This window comes from Anabrus simplex, chromosome 3, assembly GCF_040414725.1.
Source record: "Anabrus simplex isolate iqAnaSimp1 chromosome 3, ASM4041472v1, whole genome shotgun sequence".
NCBI lineage: Eukaryota > Metazoa > Arthropoda > Insecta > Orthoptera > Tettigoniidae > Anabrus > Anabrus simplex.
The window spans coordinates 519,957,447-519,981,152 of record NC_090267.1 but is presented as its reverse complement, the minus strand read 5'-3'; the positions used below and the strand labels follow the sequence as shown (position 1 = coordinate 519,981,152).

The 23,706-nt window shown below is 41.8% G+C and overlaps 1 protein-coding gene across 1 annotated transcript in view; it reads right to left on the bottom strand.

Annotated features, from left to right (window-relative positions):
* The window catches only part of LOC136866889 (receptor-type tyrosine-protein phosphatase H), an 819,913-nt gene that overhangs the window by 83,535 nt on the left and 712,672 nt on the right, over nt 1–23,706 (bottom strand). The window contains exons 18-22 of the mRNA XM_068227107.1: nt 22,960–23,094; nt 19,849–19,971; nt 19,520–19,671; nt 8,396–8,531; nt 5,798–5,864 (exon numbers count right to left, since the gene is read on the bottom strand). Coding sequence (XP_068083208.1) covers nt 5,798–5,864; nt 8,396–8,531; nt 19,520–19,671; nt 19,849–19,971; nt 22,960–23,094 — 613 coding nt within the window. The remainder of the gene's footprint in view (nt 1–5,797; nt 5,865–8,395; nt 8,532–19,519; nt 19,672–19,848; nt 19,972–22,959; nt 23,095–23,706) is intronic.

Below are 23,706 nucleotides of genomic sequence, written 5' to 3'. Positions count from 1 at the left end.
CCTGGAGCCTTCCCATTCTTCGCCGTTCTTACTCCACTTCTGCACGTGATATGCATACCGGCATCTGTCCAAGCACCATGATCCGCATATCTGCGGTCCATGAACAGATGTTGTATATATTTGTTCCATTCCTTCAATTCCTCTTCTGTGCTCGAGAAGATATCTCCATTCTTGTTAAGAAGGACCCAACCACCCTTGTTGTTTTATGCACCAGTTGCTTGTTTCATGTTCTTGTACATGTTGTAATTCTATTTCGTTGCATTCCTCGGAGTGTTGTTGTTCTTTTGCAATCCTTATTTTTTGACGTATTAAATTCTGCAAAGTTTTGTAATTTAGAGGATCTTTGCTCTTAAAAGATCTTCTTTGCTCCATCAGCTTCAGAATTTCTTGTAGTCTAAGGCTTGTTTTTCTTTTTCAGTATCTTTTAAATTGCAGATTTAATATGATTCCGGGTGCCTTCAGCATCCTTTACATTCACACTGTTTTGATTTTTCCCAAATTTTGCGCTAGGGCTGTCTGAACTCCATCCTTCAGTGAATCTTAAACAAAGAAGACAGACAGAATAGAGCACAAACCCCATTTGTGGTAATTCAGGAGACCTCTCGCTTTCAAAGCCAACCAAAGTCATCCGTTCACCATTGTTTTAAATCAGAGGCTATTCGTTACACACATTGCTCTAAAGCCATACAGAGGCTTTCGATCTTTACCTGGTTTAATAATTTGTATTGAAACTCCATGACTCTATATACTTTTATCACTGAAACATCAATCAATCAATCAATCAATCAATCAATCAATCAATCAATCAATCAATCAATCAATCAATCAATCAATCAATCAATCAATCAATCAATCAATCAATCAATCAATCAATCAATCAATCAATCAATCAATCAATCAATCGATCAATCAATCAATCAATATTCTAAAGGGTAATGCCTTGTCGAAATGTTTGAGCATTTCATTACGTATTTCTTCCGGCCCAGGAACCATTTCCCTGAACAGCGCGAGTGCACTCCGTAATTCTCACTCCATGAAAGGCACCTTAAGTGCCGGAATTGCCTTGAACTTTATAGGCAAATATCTAGGGTTTATTTCACACAGCTGGACATATCTGCGGAATGTGATGCGATGTGATACGGTGCAATCAGGGAAAGAATCGGAATTATGACTCTCTAACTGGATATTCCAGGTACTCCTGTTTAGTTACCTACTCCAACGATACTTTTATGACGGCGGAGTATGTGCCGTCATGAATGAATCGTACTTTTCCCATGTACCTTTCTTACCCTCTAGAATCAGAAAAGAAATTCTGCGTGCAGATTCTTAAATGTAATACGGTTGCCCATCGTACGACTGAGACGGTAATGCTAAAAAGCCCGTCGATGATCACATATGGTTGCTGAAATTTCGTCGGTCCACCATGAGACCTAGCTCCGGGGAGGAAGCTACAGTTCTACTTGTAATGGAACTAACGTGATCATCAAGAGACCCCAGCACCTCATCACTGCGCATTTTGGAACCTCTAGGCTAAAGTAGACAATGTGCCATGCGCACTGCTGAAGTGAGTGATTTCATCAATCGCTCAAAAATACTTCCCCGGACAGAGAAAGACGGTGTTCACGTCTCCCAGCAAGAGAAACGGAGGAGGCAACTGAGTTAGTTCATGTATGGGGAGGTCGTACTGCGTCCAACTGACTACGTGGGAGTTACATGATAATGTATCCTATTCTATCAGAGTAAGCTGTTCCACAAATATTATGTTCCGCCGGACACCCTAATACAAAAGTAACTGCCTGAGCAGGAAGGGTAGGGAGTTTCTGATTGGCTAATGGATAGCAGCTCACCTCCTGCGCAGGCGCGAGCGTAACAGTTTAGGACACTACTGATATTCCTAACCTGTTACTTGCTGGCCGGTTACAGTTATTCGAAATGCTTTGTATTAGCGTAGTTCCTCGAAACTGTTACACGTGATCTTCCCATTTTGAACGTGGTGTTTCACGCCGTGTTGTGGACAACGAGCAAAATATTTATGTGGACAAAAACTCAATTACAGGGAAACTATTTCTTAGAAACGCATTGTAAGACGGTGAAAAATAATAATAATAATAATAATAATAATAATAATAATAATAATAATAATAATAATAATAATAACATAATTTAAAAAGTCAACCGGTTCATGTAGTGCTCATTAATATACATGGTTCTCAAATATCAGGTCCTAAAAAGTCATCGCAGGTGCCATCAAGTGTATCTGTCCTTGCTGAAACTTCGTGATCGACCGCAACCTGCTGCGAACACAATTTTACCAGTACAAAGGAGAAGCAGTGATATAGAGATAAAAGACGCTGGACAAGCCACTTACACACTTCTTTACCGCACGTTCCCAACCTTCTTCATATGGCGAAAGACGAAGTCTTTTATGCTGGCATTCCAGAGCGAGTTGCCTACATACTTCGGGTCACGTAGCTGTTAGCTTGTATTCGGGAGATGATGGGTTTTAGCCCCACTGTCGACAGCCCTGAAGATGGGTTTCAGTAGTTTCCCCATGTACAGACCAAGAAAATGCTGAGACTGTTACTAATTTCAGGCAACGGTCGCGTCCGTCGTAGTCCTATCCTGTCCTATCCTGTCCTATCCTATTCCATGGTCATCATAATATCAGAAGAGCCTCCGTGGCTCAGACGGCAGAGCGTCGGCCTCTCATCGCTGGATACCGTGGTTCAAATCCTGGTCGTTCCATGTGAGATTTGTGCTGGACAAAGCGGAGGCGGGACAGGTTTTTCTCCGGGTACTGTGGTTTTCCCTGTCATCTTTCATTCCAGCAACACTCTCCATTCTCATTTCATAGCATGTATCAGTCATTAATAAAATCACTTTGGGAGTGGTAACCCCATCGTACTAATAGCCTATACTTGCTTCATTCATTCCATCCCTGACCCGGTCAATGACTGGAAAATAGGTTGTAGGTTTTCATTTTCATAATATCAGACTGTGTCGGTGCGATGTTAAAAGGCAAAATAAGAAAGAAAAGAGTAAGCTGTGCTTACGTCTTGCCTGATAGGACTGCTTCCTTATCTTACACCCGAGTTAAGTTTGTCGCTTAACAAGTTCGTGGTTAGCTTGTTGAGTTGTTAAGCTAGGTCCTCACAGGTCCTCCACGAGTCTGAGTATGTGTCTTATTCCAAATGAAACGAAGATGTCCAATGTTGTATTTATTAATTGACTAACACTTATTACATTTGAAGATTTAAAGTCTATTTACAAGTTCTGAGGCTTGACGCCTAACAGCCAACTCAATCAGTTGGTAGTTCTTAAGAGACTACATTACAAGAGAGCTTTTCCGTTTGGAGTTCGGGGGTTATATATGATTTAGGGCAGTCACGTATCAATCCCTCTGGGTGGGATACATTGTCTTCGTACTGGTTGATTATATGTGTAGCAAACAGTTGGAAGTTTAGGAAGGGGTTTCTGATGGCACCAGCGAGTGGGGCACATACGTCACGGAAAGGTTTGGGCTGATTCTGCCGAGCCTGAGGATATGTGTCATCCTGTACTCTGAGTTGTTATTGAAAACTTACATCTTGACTCACCAGTATTGGTTTACCTAAGGTCTGTTGAAACTGCTTGACACTCATACAGTATGCCAGCAACAGTGATAATAATAAAAGTAGCTTTTAGAAGCCGAATAGACTAGTGTTAATGGGTGAGGGTTCTATTCCCGGCGAGGGATATAACTCCCATAGCATCTCAAGTGTATGACAGTCGTTCATATGTTATAACGTCGGGACCGAGTGTCTGTTTAACTACAGATACTTGGACATCTCGGAATATACAGAGCTACCTAGCAGTTACGGCGCTTTTTTATAAATGAAGGTTTCGAAGTATTAGTTTTCGGAATGTATATGGGTCATTGCAAATATTTTCTAGGAATAGTCAGGAATGTGAGTGACGAGCTGGCGAAAGGGACAGTGGGAGAGAAGAAATCGAGATGAAGATAGAGTATCCTCTCACAGTCGTGTCGTGTCCAGGTCTCGTACGAGATTCCTGTGGACAGACTATGATGGCCACATATCGTATCACGAACCTCAGCTAGGCGACTATGAAAGCCACTGTGTGGATCAAAAGGCCGATCAAATTAGGAAAGATTGATTGATTGATTGATTGATTGATTGATTGATTGATTGATTGATTGATTGATTGATTGATTTATATGAGGTAATATTTACTACATGTAACCCATTTTTAAATTAAAAATCACCACTTCAAATTTGTTGTTGTAATTGTGCCTAATTATTGATTCCTCTCCAAAGAACCAGAGAAACAAGGAAATGCCATTTGGTCCTTGTTTCAATGACGGTGAAATCCTGACATTCACCTCCCCGCGGTAGAGAGGGGGCAACGACTGCATATAAAAGTAATATGTTATATGCAGGCGGCTAACGAATGAAGGGACCGATTATCTCCGGGTATAAGGAGATCCCCTATACCAAGTGTCAACAGTCTCTTTGAGAGTGGATCTATTGTCCTGGGGAAAAGAAATTGTTCCCAAAGGCAGAAGAATCAGTTTGGTCAACGGCATTAGGATGCAGAAGGCAACAGGAAACCACTGCATTAAAGATCCTGAGAGATATTCCAATAAATTCACATGGCATGGCTGCAGAGCTGGATCGTCTACCTCCGTTCGGAGGCGACGTCTTAACAACAAGAATTATTGATTATTATTTTCATTTCAGGTTTCTGAATATATACATATAAATACCGATGTCTGATTTTTCCCCTTTCTCCTCTTCCCGATCCTCTCTTTTCAAGTATATCACATCCACCATCGTGTCATGAATATGAATAAAGGAGTTATTTTTCCATAAAATTTTAAATGACGCCTATTTGTATGAAATCAAGCAACCCAGTGAGAGCGATTTCATCTTTTGTTACATATTACTATACAGTTGCCAGAAAACCATCTAAATATGACGTTTGGTTTTCCGTGGTTTCCCATTTTCACACCAGGTAAATGCTGGGGCTGTACCTTAATTAAGGCCACGGCCGCTTCGTTCCCACTCCTAGCCCTTTCCTGTTCCATCGTCGCCATAAGATAAGACGTCGGTGCGACGTAAAGCAACTAGCAAAAACAAATGACGTTTTTAACCTAAAATGTTCATGATATGACCCAATGCCAAATGAGACTGAAATATGCATTTGTATGACAAATAGAAAACACGCTTTTGTAATTAGAATTACCAGATGTGGATTAATAAACAGTTAGGCGTGAAAAGGAAGGTAGAGAAGTACATATGACTTTTCCCAAACATCTGAACCCGGTTGATAAGATATTAGTAATTCTGACATCAAACCGGTTTGTAAGCCCCACTGGAACTGCAGCCTACCACGTGCGCGAAACGAAGATTCAGTGAATATATCCGTCACACCAACAACCCAGACACGGAACTTTCAGCTGTGGCTAAGCATTCGTCACAAGGAAGCCATGAAATTTCGTTTCGTCAAAATAGGATTTTAGCAGCTGTGCGCCGGGAGTTTGAAACAAAACTCTGAGAGGCTAAAGAAATACTGTAAATAACCACCCGAACGAAGGTTACAAAATTAGGAATATAATAGGATGAGAATTAGCAGCTAAAATCACAGAACGTCTAACTCTCAGACACTAATCGAGGCCTGAGGCCACCTAGCTGCCTGAGGATCGAGTAGGAGTGGGTCAGTCCCCCCATACCTGTGCATAAAACAACAGGGTCCAACTCTGATTTAACAGACCAATGACAGATAATAAGTTCCTTACCTGATTCCAAGAACTTGGGATCCGTTAAGGCCGCTTTTATGCAGTGGTAGATGTGCACGTACTGGCACTGAAAGAGGAACACAAAGAGACGTTAGCTTAAAACACTCCAAGACGATCACGTTGCGAATCTTTTGAAATAAATTCCAAATTCAAATGTGTAACTGGGGTTCGAACAAGTTTCTTACAAGAATGGAAGACGTGAAATGCTCCTCGAGCCCTCATGTTCTCTCAAGCCCCACATTTAGGACCAAATGTGAGCACGTCATTTCCATCCGCCTAATTTTACAAGCACAGCTGAGTCCAGGCATTGTGTCAGGCTCTATCCTACCAGACGTCCCTTGGTCAACTCTTGTTCTTGTCCGACATCGTCGGTATTAGAGCATTCGAGGCCTAAGGAGTCCTTCATTATCATGCCCTTCTGTCCACATTTCATTTATCGAAGTGTCGGACCCCTCTGATCAGTGGATTGTTGCCCAGCTGTACTTCATTTGCAGCACGAGATCAGGCTTGGTGTCACTGAAGACAAGAAGAGACAAGCCACAGGGAGTGAACTCACTTTCATTTCGTCAAAGCCAAGAGACAGAAAAGTGATAGTAACGGATTTCATGCAGTCTGCAAACTGTATCTTGGCGAACTCAGATTAAGATCAGTGGCCTGACGCTGCAAAAGATGGGTCCTTTCAAGAGAATGTCGACGGTAAAGGAAAACTTCAGGAGTTCACTCTACAGGAGTAATAATTTAGAAACTTACTCCTGTGGAAGTTGCCCAAGAAGCTGAGCTCGATCAAAGAAGACTGTTAAAGATATTTCTAACAGTCTACTGTAATAATCATTATCATTACTTTGCAAACAGTCTGGATAATAGAAAGGATATTTTGGTCATTTAGAAGAAAACGTATGGTTTGGAAACTCTTACACAATGATTCACCAGAGAAAACTATATTTAACTTTGTTTCGCTTTTTCCCAAATTTCTAACTTTACATTTCGTTTTCATTCCGTCAACAATGTTATATCAGAAAACTTATGAATAGAATTTCTGAACGTTTCAGCTAGTGTGTATGGTTGTAATATAAATTTTGATACCGGTACGGAAATAATTTAAATACTTGAAATATAATATAATATAATATAGACCTTAATATGAACTGTGCACAGTGTTTTCTGAATGTGTATTATCTACTAAGTTCCACATTTAAAAAAAATTGCATTGGAGCTTAACGGAAAAATGGATTTGAAAGTTAAAAAAAGAATAATATAGGTCTGTAATTGGAGTGTATGCCCCAGTAGAAGGTGAAGAAGATGAAAATGAAGATTTCTACAATAAACTGCAACAGGTTTTGAATAAAATTAATATAAATGACTATCTCTTATTGATGGGTGAATTCAATGCAAGAGTAGGCGTTGCGAAAGTAGAACAGTCAATTGGCACATTTGGCGAACAAGTCTGTAACAACAACGGGATTAGATTAATAGACTTCTCCACTTACAATCAGTTAAAGATAATGAATGTTTTTTTCAAATCACAGAGACAGCCATAAATACACATGGGAGGCAAGAGGCACGAGATCAATGCTATTTGCAATATCAAACTAGCAGAGATGGTTTTAGATACAAGAGTTTCTACCTATTAATTTACCCCATTAGAATAAAACCTCGATGGCACAGCAAGATGAAGAAACCAACAAAATCAAATACAACCTCTCTCTACAAAGTACAACTTTGTCATGATCCTAGTCTTAGATGGCTCTGCCAACAACGACTAGTTGAATTAACCCAATCAACTCCAATGGTAGAAAATGTTGAAGAGGAATGGAAACACCTAAGAACCATCTTTAAACAAGCAACTAAAGAGAGCCTTGGCACCAAAACGAAATGGCAGAGGAACAGTGGACTCAGAATTCTGGGATGAAAACATCAAAGAAATTATCAAACACAAACGGAAGGCCTACAAGAAGTATTTATGTACCAAGAAAGACGAGGATAAAATAGAATACCACAGAAAGCGAGCATCTTGAGCGAGAGTCTTGATGTCCGGGCCCTTACTTCATCGCGGATGCTGGTCAGTTGACCATGTGGTCTCCACAGACGTCATTATTATCCCATTCAGGTCGGATTTGCGCCAGAACCTTAGCCTTCCGACGATGATGGGAGTAGCAAGATGGAACTACGGACTACACATACCTTTCTGCAACGACACTTCGGTAATCTTCCTGCTCCCACACTTGAGGCATATTAAAGAATCAGTTTACAAGACAATGATCCACCGGCAAATATTCCCGAATTACATGACAAGATTACGCCATCTTTGTGTATTTACAGCAGCCTCTTTTATCAACATGTTCTATGAAAGTCTACTGACGGTACACATAACGTACCAGCTCATTCCAGTGTCGTCTGTTTTGTACACGTAATCATAGCTTCAATATCATTGGTGCATTCCAGCCAATCCTAAGAAATGTTGGGGGAAGAATCATAAAAGCCAACAAAGTCAGCTTTAAAAAATTGTTAAAACATCACCTCCCAAAAAATTATACAAAATTACATTCTTATAAACAATATTCTAGCGTACAGCTAAAGCCTAGCAACTTGTGTACTCACCTCAGACTGAACCATGAACATGCGTTGTCTCCGCAAATTAAAGACTGTTCCAAATATATCGACCTTCTTGTGTTCTCTGATGTGCTGTAGAAGAATGTCGATGGCGATGAGCGTTCCCGTGCGTCCCACTCCAGCGCTGTAACAAGAACAACACGCCTTAACGTTGTGATGTCCTAGATGGAACAAAAGGGGCCTCTGGAAGATCGCACGTTGAGTGCTCAAGTAACATTTGTAAAATTTGGAGCTTTTCTGATTTCTCTTACTTTGTTCCTAAGCTAACGAGCTAGTTCTGTACCTGAAATCTTGTTCTGTCGCTCAGCGACCTGTGGCATTTAAAAAAAGCAGAAAATAAATACAGCTGTTATTTCAAAATTTTAAATTAATCTTGTGATTCCCTCATATAGATGCATTCATGTTCGCGCCTTCTTTTACCTATGTGATTCACAAAAACAGGCTAACAGGAAGTATCACTGTTTTCGGGCGGGTCAGTTCTTCCTCTCCGGTGTTTCCTTCTACGGCGGCCTTTTCTTTGTTTTATTCCGATTTTCTGAAAACTCGTCGGATGTAGCTGAGGCAGTAGCCATTTCTCCAGAGGTGTTCTGTGTCCGATATCCCTATGGCCCTGTTAATCAGTGATTGTTTTGCTACTTGCTTTACGTCGCACCGATACAGATAGGTTTGATGGAGACCATAGAATAGGAAAGGGCTAGGAGTGTGAAGGAAGCGGCCGTGGCCCTAATTAAGGTATAGCCCAGCATTCGCCTGGTGTGAAAATGGGAAACCACGGAAAACCATCTTCAGGGCTGCCGACAGGGGGGTTCGAACCCATTATCTCACGGATGCAAGCTGACAGCTGCGCGTCCTTAACCGTACGACCGACTCGCCCGGTCATTGTGTGTGATGGGTGGTGATGAGGAGAGGCGTATGTGTTGGTATTGTGACTCAAAGTCCCGTTGCTGTTGCGTATCGCGAGAACGTCCAGCTCGATTTCCATGGTGAACTGATTATTTGCTCCCGTGAGGCCACATCCACGTAGCGGGGTAGATGCATGTATGTTCCCTTCTGTCTCATCGTAGAACTCCCCGTTAAAGCAGAAATAGGCGGCGTTAAGGTATTCTTTAGCTAGTGTTGACAGGTCTTCAGGAAGTTTGTGGTCTAATTGTGGCAAAGTGTACGGAATGTACAGAAAAGAACAAAAACTGAAGAATTCAGCACTAAATAATAGAGTATAAGTATTCTAATTTCGATAATCAGTCTCAAAAAGTGTCAGTACTTAGTCCAGTATCAAGTGTCCTTGGAACTGAATCCGAACTGAAATTAGCGATCAGAGGAAAGTCTAATGACGTGCAGAAGAAACTAAGTTCTGCATTATCAATAACGCAGAGAATTGAGTTGTAGAATCCGTCTCCTTGGGTAAACAATCAGCCTACTGGATTCGATTTCCGCCCGGATCGACTCTGAGACTGGCTGTTTGTGTTCATCGAACTAGTTTTCTTTACGACACACATAGGTCTTATGACGATGAGATGGGATGGAAACAAGCGACCGTGGTATTAAATAAGATTCAGCCACAGCATTAGCCTTGTGTGAAAAACAGGGCGTTATGGCGGTATAGCTCAATATTCAAATAAACGTCGGTATTGCATTTCTCTGCTATTTACCTGTGCACGAGTGCCTGACACCTTTTACATGATCCTCATTTAAAAATAAACATGCAGAAACCTAATGTTAATATATAATTATTGTATATTTGACATTTAATATCAGTAATATGAAATATCAATTCTATTATTCCTAGGCTACAGATACTTTTTTTTTTTGCTAGGGGCTTTACGTCTCACCGAAACAGATAGGTCTTATGGCGACGATGGGATAGGAAAGACGTAGGAGTTGGAAGGAAGAGGTTGTGGCCTTAATTAAGGTGCAGCCCCAGCATTTGCCTGGTGTAAAAATGGGAAACCATCTTCAGCCCTGCCGACAGTGGGATTCGAAGCCACTATCTCTCGGATGCAAACTCATGACCAACTCGCCCGGTACTACAGATATTAAGTTAAATGAGAACGTCTTATGGCAACAACCAAATATTACTCTTTGTCTCGAATCAGCTTAAAGATACATCAAATGTATTGACCTCAGGTTATTTTGCGATTACCATGTACTTCTATATTATTTGTATTTAGTTTTAATGAAATAAATTTCCTTTATATTTCTTAGAGAAACTTGACATTTTATATTTATATATGACCAAACTACGATTGATATTGAGTAATAAGCCATTTCAACACAACTGTAAATAAGACGGTCACATATAGTAAAAGTAAAAACATGACGGCAAAACGCGGTGTTCGATGATACATTTCGGTCGTAGGTGAAAGTTGGATGTATACACTCCAGGAAGATGAAAAAATAACACCATGAATTCGCCGACCCAGCAGAGGGAAATTTTATTGACACACTCTTGAGGACGTATACAACACACGATCACACGGACAGTGTACAGTCGACAGGCGTTCGCAATGTCAGCGCTAGTACCGTGTATACCCTCCTTTTGCAGCAATGCAGCTCTGCAATTCTCCCATGGATACGATCTAGAGGTGACGAATGCAGTCTTGCGGAATGAATTTCTACCTGGTGCCACAGTTGAGCCACGTGCCGACCGCGCAAGGTGACGTTTCATCCGGTCCCAAACATGCTCAATGGGGAACAGATCTGGGGATTGTGCTGGCCACGTTGAACGGCACGGGATACATGTGGACGTGCAATGTCCTGTTTAAAGAGCACATCGCCCTGTTCGCGCATGAACGCAAGCACGAAGCATTGAATGATGATTCGGATGTAGGCTACAGTGAACTGTTCAAGGTTCCCTCGACTATCACAAGATGAGAACGGCTCCCCACCCCCATCATGCCAGGTTTTGACCCTGTGTGCTTCTGTCGTGTACACACCAGATGTTGGCGCTCATCTGCACGACACCGCACCATTTGGCACCAAGGCAGAAGCGATTCTCATCACTAAAGACAGTACGTCTCCATTCGAACTTCCATAAGCGCCTATCGCAACATCACTGGATACGAGCTGTGCGAAGTTGGGGCGTGCGCGGACCACGTTTTAACGTAGCCCAGCTTTACGGAGACGGTTGTGAATAGTCCTCGCTGATACAACCAGAGTAACAGTATCCCTAATTTGTTACGAACTCGCAGGGCAGCACAGTAAAGAACTTCGTAAGATGCGGCAGTCTTGGCGTCGTCGCTGTCTGGACCTACTGTGCAGCTTCTGCTCACCTCTGGCGACAACATCGATGGACGGTGGAGACATCTCGCCACACGTGTTCTGCAGTACGACCACCCGGCCTCCCACAGGCCCTCGCTCAAACTCGGTCAATTGTACAAACGGTTCGTGTACACGCTGTCGAGGCATTCTAACAGTATTCCAGAAACAGAAGGAGTTCCGTATGAGCCGACAAACTGGCTGCCACTGGCTCTGGCTATGTTCCAACATTCCACGGCTAATGACGCTGTTCCTGGTGTGTCCGCAGCACTGTGCGTTTGATCATCGCATGCACTGCCATCTCAGTCCATCAATCAATACCTATTGGTCTGCATTTAGGCCAGTCGCCCAGGTGGCGAATCCCCTATTTGTTGTTTTCCTAGCCTTGTCCTAAATGATTCCAAGGAATTGGAAATTTGTTAAACGTCTCCCTTGGTAAGTTATTCCAATTCCTAACTCCCCTTCCTAAAAACGAACATTTGCCCAAAATTTGTACTCGTGAATTCCAACTTATCATCATATTGTGATCCTTCCTACTTTTAAAGATACCACTCAAACTTATTCGTCTAATGATGTCATTTCACGCCATCTCTCCACTGACAGCTCGGAACATACCACGTAGTCGAGCAGCTCGTGTCCTTTCTCCCAAGTCTTCCCAGCCCAAACTTTGCAACATTTTTGTAAAGCTACTCTTTGTCTGAAATCACCCGGAACAAATCGAGCTGCTTTTCTTTAGATCTTTTCCAGTTCCTGAATCAAGTAATCCTGGTGAGGGTCCCATACACTGGAATCATACTCTAGTCGGGGTCTTACCAAAGACTTATATGTCCTCTCCTTTACACCTTACTACAACACCTAAATGCCCTCATAACCATGTGCATAGTTCTGTACCCTTTATTTACCATCCCATTCATGTAATTACCCCAATGAAGTCCACCCCTTATATTAACACCTAGGTACTTACAATGGTCCCCAAAAGGAACTTTCACTCCATCAACGCGGTAATTAAATCTGAGAGCGCCTTCCCTACTAGCAAAACACACAATCTGACTTTTAACCCCGTTTATCAACACACTATTGCCTATTGTCCATCTGACAACATTATCGAGGTCACGTTGCAGTTGCTCACAATCGTTTAACTTATTACTCTATCCACAAAAATCCTTAACTCTGATCCCACTTCTTTACGCATATAATTTATATATATATATATATATATACACCGCATATAATTCGCTGGGGCCATCAAGGACCACGTTAAGTCTTGTTGCATTTGACACCGAACTTGGCCTTCTTTAGAGCCCAAATTTCCCTCATTCTATGTGAGTGGGCCTGCTTAAGCTCCTCTGTCCAAGGGGCACCGTGCCTTCTCTTCGGTTGCTCGTCTCGGTTTAGCCGGTTCGTCAATATTTTCTTGCGGAACTGATCTCTGTTAAGGGCATCTTCAGCTGAGATATGTAGCATATGCAGGTCTTCTTTAGTATTTCTAAACCAGGGAATTGTGGTTTTGGGGTTTGAATCAAAAAAGTGAAAGATCTTTTTAGTTAATTTCTTCCGTCCATTCTTTTCAGATGACCGTGAAATCGTGCCCGTCTTTCTCGGATTGTGTCGGTAATTTTCTCTATTTTGCTGTAGATTTCCCTGTTGGATCTCTTTTGTTGGATTCCATTTCTTTATTTTGATCCCAAGATTCCTCTCACTATTTTGCGCTCTTTTCCTCCAGTTCTTCAAGGAGTCCTTTGTTGGCATTTAGAGGCCGAGTTTCGGCTGCATATAGAACTAATGGCTTCAGAACTATTTCATAGTGACGTATCCTGGTGTTTTGGGAAAGGCATTTTTTGTTGTAGATTGTGCGGGATGTTTGGTAGGCTATTTCCAGTTTACGTACTCGCTTCTGAAGTGCTTCTTTGTCCAGTCCATTTTTCATGATGATATCACCCAGGTATTTGAATTTGTCTACTCGGGTGATGTCCCCGTATTTTGTATGGAGTTTTGGTGGAGCCTCTTTGATGTTAGTCATTACTTCTGTTTTCTCAAACGATATCTGCAAACCAGTTTGTTCGGCAATTTCATTTAAAATTTCAGGGGGTCAAATGGACTGTATCGCGATTGACCTGTCTAAGACATGATCGGGTAGATCATGGGAGGCTACTGGCAAAAATGAGTGCAATTGGACTAGAAAAAAATGTGACTGAATGGGTGGCTATATTTCTAGAAAACAGATTTCAGGGAAAGGGGTAGGCGAAGTTTTATCTGACCGCGTAATAATTAAGAGAGGAATACTTCAAGGTAGCATTATTGGACCTTTGTATTTTCTTATGTATATATACCAAGGAACCCTTACTCAGGTACAAAGATTCCAGACCACCAGACAGAAATGAAGTCAAGCGCCACATTGCCCGTCTCAAAAATAACAAAGCGTCGGGGGGAAGACTCAGTAGTAGCAGAACTATGGAAATATGCCCCAGAGGAATCACTTGATATCTTGCAAAAGCAAATAGAAGAAATTTGGAACAAGGAGACCCTACCCGAAGATTGGAAAATATCTTTGATCCATCCATTACACAAAAAGGCAGCATGAACAACATCAACAACTACAGAGGAATATCTTTGCTACCCGTGACTTACAAAATTCTATCACCTGCCATTCTGGAGCGTTTGAAAGCACAAGTCGAACATCAAATAGGTGAATACCAAGGTGGGTTCAGAAAACGTCGCTCAACAGCCGAACAGATCCAAAATCTCAAAACGATCATCAGATATTGTACACTAAGGTTTAAGCAGTATGTGTCTGTCTTTATGGACTTCAAGAAATCGTACGACTCCATTGACCCGGAAGTCCTGCTAAGCATCTTAAATATAGTCCTATTTTTAAGACCTTCCTTTCTATGACATTTATTTTTAACTACGACAAAACAGCGTCATGATCATTAATACTATCTATTACTTCCATATCCTGCAATAATTCTACTCCTTTTTTTTACAATTCTTCCTCTGTTCAACACTCACTTTCCAGATCCCTGTAACGTTATCACCGTTCCCTAAACTACCCTTAAGACATGTCATAGTAAATTTAGGTCACATATTTGTAATGATAGGTATTTTATTGTACGTCAGTAAGGAATATAGATTTGACACCATGGATTCATTTTTATAATTGCTCCTTGAATAAGATAAATTAACGACAGATGGTGATGATGATTGATAACTGCATTAATATGGAATTCATTTGGGATACATATATTGTGGATGATTCGACATATGCAGATTTCTGATGGGAAGATTAAATAATGCCTGATGTGATACACAAATAAGACGTAATTTAAGATTGATTAGGAATTTTTGTTAGTTGTTGAAATGATTATTGTTTCGGGACGGATGGTTAAACTGCGTACCTTCTATAAGGCCATCTAGGTAATCTGCCTTCAACTGATGTTATGTAAGATACTTAGATTTTCAACAGCTAGATATCTCTATAATTGGTTTCATTGGTTCCCCTAGCGGGTTGGACTCTAATTATTTTATTAAGAAATGTGTATTTTCACAGTTGGCTAACCTTAGCTTTTGAAGATTGTTTTGTTCTTGTGTCAAAGCTGTCAACACTTCCGCCCCTCCCCAACTCCTATATCTATCAATCAATCAGAAATTTTGTGAATATTTTCTCTATCCCATTAAAATTGGGGGTATGTACAGGCATCCAGCCTATCTGTAAAGAGTTCTGGAAACTTCCTATCGAAATACTATAAAAGGTTGGCACTTTAGGGCTGTATTGTCATCTTCACCGCCCCAGTTTATTGTGTGCGGCGTGTCCTAAGGGAGCAGGGGCCGCGGGTGGCATTCGGAAGGCCCAGAAAGTAACGCAATGCCAGAAATACATAATATGTGATAGCTCCAGGCAGATATCTTGAAGGTAAGGTTTCAAACACCTTTTATTCATATAAAGTTCTAATTTCATGGTTTAAATGCAGATTTTCTGCAAGTCTATGGACTTTGTTTAAATCCCTGCTGGTAAACATGTATACTAAGGGAACAAAGAGGCATTACCCTCTGTTGATTTCTCTTCAACTTGGTATAGGGTGACTAAAAGTTTCTGAAACTCTAAATTCTTAACATTTTTGGCATTTAATATTTCTTGTTTAGTCACTCCTCTGTAGAATAGGCTTAGCCTCTGTAACTTTGGGCCATAAGCCCACTTAGGGTTTTAAGAATGTTCTAGGAGGAGTGCAGGTTTTCCGCCACCTTGCATTTTGTTTTGGCCCCTGTTTTATCAAACAATAGATTGTGGTGTGCAGTTCCTTTTGGGACACGTGAATTATAAAACTGGTTAGCAGACGATGAGCCCAAACCAGGGCCATGTGATTTTATGAGAATAGTCAGGTTAACCTTGTGATGTAAGAATTGCTGGACTGATTTTACTTTTGTAGCTCAGACTCCTGAGCTATATAAGTGAGTGGAGCAAACATGCCCTGACGTTGTTGTGGGAGCTGACGAGCTCATTCCTGATTGTTACTTGTTCCAAATATTCTATCAAATTTTAAGAAAAAAGGGAGGAAAGAAATACAATTTCAAAATTTGGTGCATTAACTTATTCTCTGGTCAGTTCATTTTCCGCCCATTCGCCCCAGCACCTTCTTAAACCTCTGTGATCCACGACAATCATCGTGGGCGTTATTGAATTTCTACATAACTGAGCTGACGGATAGTAATGCCTTATATTTAGATCTTTATTACTGATTACTCGTGCTAATGGTGCAAACGGATGATTGTTGTAGGGTTTGGGAGCTTTATTTGATTTAATTGATTGTTATTTGAGATAACCAGTTGTGTGCCGAGAGGATAGTAATTAATAGTATTTATTATGTGAAAATAACCATGCACTCTTAGCCAAAAGTGTCCATTTTAAAACGCCCGCGCTGTACGTCATAGCCTCGTCACTCCTCCAAGGGGGAAAGGGTAAAGCGTCTTTGTGAGGTCAGGTTAGCGTTCATGGACCACCTTTAGCGGGTAAGGTTAAGTTAACACACGTGTTAACTGCACCTACAAGTCACTTAACCGAATGGATTCCTCCAAGGGGAGCCCGTAAAGACTCTGTGTGAGGTTAGGTTAGCGTTCCTCGTAGCGAGTTTCGGTTAACACGTCATCATGGCGTCATAACCTCAACTACAAATCACCTAACCGATTGGACTCCTCCAAGGGGAGCCGGTAAAGAGCCTGTGTGAGGTTAGCGTTCCTCGTAGCGAGGTTTGGTTAACACGTCATCATGGCGTCATAACCTCAACCACAAATAACCTAACTTATTAAAATTCTCCAAGAGGAACCGGTAAAGAGTCTGTGCGAGGTTAGGTTAGCATTCTTGCGCAAGGATTGGTTAAAATGTCATATTAACGTCTTAACCTCATGCGCAGGTCAACTAACCGATTCGGCTCGTCCAAAGCGGCCCGTAAAGTTAACATTTCATAACATCACCTAAAGTTCAAAACATCCCAGATTGGTCCGTGAGGTTAACAGTGTTCTCGTATGTAAATGTAACCGCTCCTAGGAGTCAAAAACACCCCAGGTCATTCCCTGACCGATTGGACTCCTCCAGTAAAGCCTGTGAGGTTAGGATATCACTCGTACTTAAGATTATAACGTTATTCCACGTCTTATTCTCGCCCAAAAGGTCATTGAATCCCGTCGGGAACTCTCATAGGCATACTACTAGCTCAATGGCGTAGAGCACTCATAGCCCTAACACTCGAAAAAGCGTGGGAGAAAAATGCTGACGCAGCACCAGTTTAGAACATACTTTGCCCTCCTACTAGAGCTGACAGAGAGCGGTGACGGTACATGAAGTATTTTATAAATTATATGGCAAGAAGGTGAACTTAGTTCAACACTATTACAAGCAGATTCTGAGACGCTAACTGCTAGCTTCTTCATCGTTAATACACTCATGTTCATAAAAAATAGAACACCTTGAAAGACTAAAGACAGGAAGTTTATATTCACAGGGCATGTCCATTAGTATGTTCTGCAGAAACGATTAAAATTTCAGTCACCTAGGTTCAGCATGTGTCCGGTTGCCTAGTAGGCACTGGGTCCTCAATGGGCACTGATAACATGTTCCATGCGTGATGGCATTGACGTGTATAAGGCGCGAATGGCGACCATCCATGCTGCATTCACCTGGTTCCACAGTTCATTTGGTAGTTAGCATTTGGTCACAGCGCCGCACCAGTCTTTTCACCATATCCCACACATTTTCTATTGGTAACAAGTCTGGTGATCGGGCGTGTTCATGCAGCAACATGTGTTCGCGCATTGTCCTGCTGAAATATGGCGTCCAGGGTGTCGTGCAGAAAGGGTATAGCTACGGGTCGCAGGATGTCATTCACATAGGTCAGACTGGTCACAGTGCCCTGGGCACGCACCAACTGTGATTTGTGGTTGTACCCAATAGCAACCCACACCATAAGGTAGTGAGTTAGCGCTGTATGTCTTGTGGGAATGCAGTCAATGTGATGCCTCTTCCCCCGTCTGCGGCGAACCAAAATGCGGCCATCATTGTTAAACAAACAGAATCTAGATTCGTCTGAAAACACTATCTGCTGCCACTCATGCCCACAGTGACGTCGTCCCATACAACATTGCAGTTTAGCATGTTTATGCACATTAGTCGAAGGAAGACGGAGAAGTGAACGATGCGCTGGTAACCCAAACCGTAATAACGGCGACGGACTGTCACTCGTGACAGTGAGCTACGTGTTACACTGTTCCACTGTTGCTCAAGAGCCGACGACGACGCAGATCTGACCTGCAATACCCTTCGGATGAGGTGTCGATCTTCTCTGGGGTGGGAGGTTTCTTGATGGTGCGACCAGACGTATCTCGTCGTGTTCTACGGCCTTCTGTGAACCATTCCGTACACACCCGCTGCACTGTCGACACACTTCGTCCCACACGAGCAGCAATTTCCCGGATGGATGCATCACGTTCTCTCATGCCAATAATGCGCCCTCTTTCAAAGTCACTCATTTGACGGTACGGTTCTCGCATACATCTGCTCACGTCACACTGATCCATTACCTTCGGCTTATAGCGGCAATGAGAGGCTTAGGCACATTTTATCAGTCGGTGGTGCGGACGTTAAACCTGAGGGCCGACGTGGTTCAAATGCTAACCATTTCATCAGAACATACTACTGCACATGTCTTGTGAATATGAACTCCCTATCCCTAGTCTTTCAAGATGTCCTGGTTTTTATGTGCATGAGTATATTAGCGCTTATATAAAGAGGCAGGAGGTTTTCTCTCCATGCTAGTTGCTACATTTTACCGAGCTCGATAGCTTCAGTCGCCTAAGCGCGGCCAGTATCCAGTATTCGGGAGATAGTAGGTTCGAATCCCACTGTGCGCAGCCCCGAAAATGGTTTTTCGTGGTTTCCCATTTTCACACCAGGCAAATGCTGGGGCTGTACTTTTACTAAGGCCACGGCCGCTTCCTTCCAACTCCTAGCCTTTTCCTGTCCCGTCGTCGCCATAAGACCTATCTGTGTCGGTGCGACGTAAAGCAACTAGCAAAACAAAAAAAAGTTGCTACATTTATACAGTTTGTGAAAAAAACCTAACATGAAATATCTAAGACTTTACTGGACACCGAACTCCCTAAAGTATTTCCAGCACAGAACCAGAATCAAATATTGTTTACATTTTGAAACTTACTCGCATGTTCCATATCTGTGTTCGCTAATGGAAAATTTCCCCCCTGGCTTGAAATTTAAGCAGACATAATCATTTTTATTTTTTACTGTAACTGAACTTCATTTTTCTATCAACACTAGTAAGATAGCATAGGCTAGGAGGAAGCCACTTGTACCTGCAATGCACGACGGTGATGCAAGGCTTCATCAGCGTCATCTGATGTCTCATTGCCTGCGAGAACTGTAACAGCATATCTGGATTTGTCGGACATCCGAAATCCGGCCACTCTCGGAAATGAAGGTGAACTATCGACCTCTGAGTATTGTCCTAGAAGAAAGGAAAACACACATGGTAAATAGAGAGACATATGTTACTACTCGTAAATAAATTCTAAGCAGACATTACAAGAATTTGGCCAATTTTAAAATTATGAAATGTAGTTCTCTCGATCTTGTGATACGTCTGGCCTCAGTCTGATCAAATGTGACAATGAGCACAACTCACCTTCAGTAACTGCAAGCTTCGAGAAGTATAAATGGGAAAAACGAGTTCCGTCGTACAACGGATGGTTATGTCCCCAAATACCAGGTGTTCCCGCAGAGAGGGGAAGTACTCGTGGCATTTGACCTGCAATCAACACAAATACACAAGTAGTAGAAACATGTAACGAAAGGAGGAAATAAAATTAATGTGAGTGGAGGGTAAAGAAAAATTCAAGAAGGTTCCGAAACTTTATTTTTCTTAAACATACACATACACTGACGAGCAATTGAATTAGAGATTGAGATTACAGAGCATTTGACCGCAAGTCGTTGAGGAACTGGTCATCATGTGATGGTGATATCGTCACACACCGGCGAACCTACTGTCAGCTAGTGTCTACCCAGCACTATTTACAGGAAGATCGCTCCCGAATTGCGACTACTTGGTTCGACGAACACTCCACCGACGTGACCACAAAGGTCACCCGAGTGCAATCCTATCAATCACAGCTGGATCCTGTGGAGATGGATGTGCGTGCCCAATTCCCGTGCACTACGGGAGACTGGGCAGCAGTCATGGGTCGGTATAGGTTCCAGTAAGTCATCAGGGCGAGCCTTACTCATCAGTCAATGTTGTCGGGTCATAGTGCAGCTATTAACAGTGTCCATTGCTATAGTGATATTGTGCTCCTGACACTGTAGATCGTTATTCATGTTTACGGTAAAGCCGTATTGAACTCGGTTCAGTTCTTTTGTTTTTATGAATGCTGTCATTTTCGAACATCCGACCACTGTTTGCCGAACTTAGGGAATGTGGTATTTATCTACCTTAAAACGTAGACTTAACGAACACTGAATGGTGTAACTGTTCACTACTCGAAATAAACTTGCAACGTGTCAGGTCGAGTTCTGTCCATCGAAGAGGTGTTAAGCGCATAACAAAAATCGGCAATCGGACAAATGTGCAATCCGTAGCCATAAACCAACGATAAATTGGAAGGAAAACAGTACAATTTGTTCTAAGATAGGAGAAATAGGAGGAAATGTCTCCGATAATGTTAGCACGAAGATCTCGCGTCCTCGTGTTATACAGCGGGCTGATCCTGGCAGCCCCCGTGTGGATTGGAGCCACACTGGTTTTCATCCAAATTCCTCCCAACCATTGATCGCACCCTCCCTTCCACAATCCCAGTGAACAACTTGCCTGGTATACTGATCAATGAGATACGTCGACAGTTGTAGCAATCCTTCTGTTCCCTTGCTTTTAGGTAGGTGCATTTACTGAGTTTGTCCACTCAGAAGGTACTTTACTAACATTCCATGCTAATGCTATTACTCTATGAATCCATTTCATCCCTGCCTTCCCACTATACTTCACCATTTCAGGTCTAATTTTATGACAATCGAGTTTATGTATCATTCTTTCCACATCCTCAAGCGTAATTTCACCATTATTATTATTATTATTATTATTATTATTATTATTATTATTAATCAGCCCAGTATCGTACAAGTAGCTTTCTTTATTTCATCCGAAGGCCCTGGATTCGTTTTCCGGCCAGTTCAATGATTTTAATTCTGAATTGAGAAGTAGAACGGGCTTCACTTGATACGAGATTTTACAGTGAGAAGATGACGCTACTGATCTAGTGTACACAGATGAAAACTGGTTGTCAAGGTTGCAATGATGTCCGGAAGTTGATGATGCTAATTCCAGATAGACCCCAATATCAATATTATAAATTGGGATAAGTCCTTCAGACTCAGGATGGCAGTATACTAAGTCACCCTTGCAAAAACCCGAGACGAATATTATAACTAAGACCCATCCATTGCTTTATCAGTTGCTGTGTTGGTAGCGATCTCCCGCTAGAACCAATAAATTGCCAGGATCACCAGGCGACCTACCTGGATGCTGTCTCTCTCTACTGCGTGACTTCCAAGCAGCCTATCATCAGTGTGAAGGGTTAAATAAACTCTACACTGCATGATTTTTTATTTTCTCTTTATTTTAATTCTAGACATATATAATCTAATCCATAGTAAGGGAAAAATAGTTAAAAAATTCTTAAAATGATTTTGAGAGATTTATTGCATGAAAACTAACATGTGCCTAATTAGTCCCACCATGCACTGTCGACATATTTGTTTTGAAGGTGCACTTCCCATTTTCAGGTTGCTCACTTGTGGTGAAATTCCTTGAAACAATTCTTTTTGTTTGTAATGCACAGAGCTACACCACACTTTTCACAAAATATAAGGATTTTCCCCTTGCACAAGGGAAATTTGCACCGTTGTTGAGTGTCTTTGTGAATTGGCCATTGTTCCAAGCTATCTTGACTGACTGGTTGTGGAGGGTAAGCTGCTGCTGAGGACTTCTTCCTCTTCTTTACAAGGTCTCCTTGTACTTCAAAACTTGGCTGTCCTCACTTTGGAGTGATTGACAACCCCACTTGACGGAGTGAAAGGGCTAAATCTTCCCGCAATTTCATTCGACATTGCAAGTGCGTGCAATATCTCCTCTCTCAAGAATTACACTTTTTATCATGTTTCTCACCTAGAATATTATTCTAAATGGAATTAATATATTTGTTGACATTTACACACATAAAATGCAATGAAGTAGGTAAGCAGCATATATCATTCCATGTTTGAGGTTATCATACCACCACATGATCAAACTGCATAATGGGACGAATTAGTCACATATTTATTTTTCTAAAATAAATCTATACCAAATATCAAAATGCTTTTTAGTGTATAGGAGTATGAGCAGAAGACTTACCAGTAACAGTATGACTTTTCTTTTTTGCACAAGAATACAAATACGTGCTATTATTGCGTGTGACTTTTAGCGTGAATAATCAACTCCCTCCCGCTCTGGAGGACTTTCAAATATTTGCTTCTGCTTGTGTTTCTAACCTTATGAAATATAAAAAATGCTTGCTTACATACACAGATGTCACAATCCTTCGTCCCATCACCCATAAAGGTTCACTTTATCTTGCGTAACTGTAGTTACGGTGAAATATTTATTATGTGCCGAAATTGTCCCACCATGCAGTGTAGGGTCGTGACTTCCAAGCAGCCTATCATCAGTGTGAAGGGTTAAATAAACTCATAACATACTTACCTTGTCACTTTCCCGCAAGTTTGTGAGCATTATGATGATCTTGACACCGTGCTGGTAAACCATCCGCCAGAAGTCAAAGCAGGTCTCCTCCTTCGGTCCCTGAGTGGCAATGTACTCTACTTCACGCGAGTAGCCCTGAAACAGAGATTACATTACTTCCTCACTGGAACTCGCCACAACTTGTTCTGGGTCCCTCTGGAAAAATCTGTGTATCCCAAAAGTATGTATACTTCGTCCTCGGACACTCCCGGCACCAAAAGCCATACGCCATTTAATTTACCTCAACTTCAAAACTACACAAGTCAGAAAAACATAAATGATGTGAAAAGAAGAAGGCCCAAAGAGTCTGCCATGAGCCATCTGCTATCTTGTGGTGAAGTCAGAGTTCGGAACGTGCTGTAAAATTAGTATAATTCGATCGTCTATCTGAGAAAATTTGACTAGGTTCGTGAAAATACGTGAAATATTGTGACCTGAATGTCCACAATAAGGAAGTTCCAGTGGAACAAGCCTAAGATGTTGGAGTCTGACAGCCTGTTGCTCTAGGAAATAGTGCACCTCACTAGATAAGGGTTCAGCTCTCTTCTCATTCACTTATTTGCAAAAGCCCAGCCCAGACTCTGACACATTGCCTGCACTTTAATCTCACAGAACACAACCTGAGATTGTGCGAACGTCATCATTCAAATATTTTCCCCCACACACGTAGCAGCATTTGTGTTAACCTAATCAACAGTAGGCCTACCG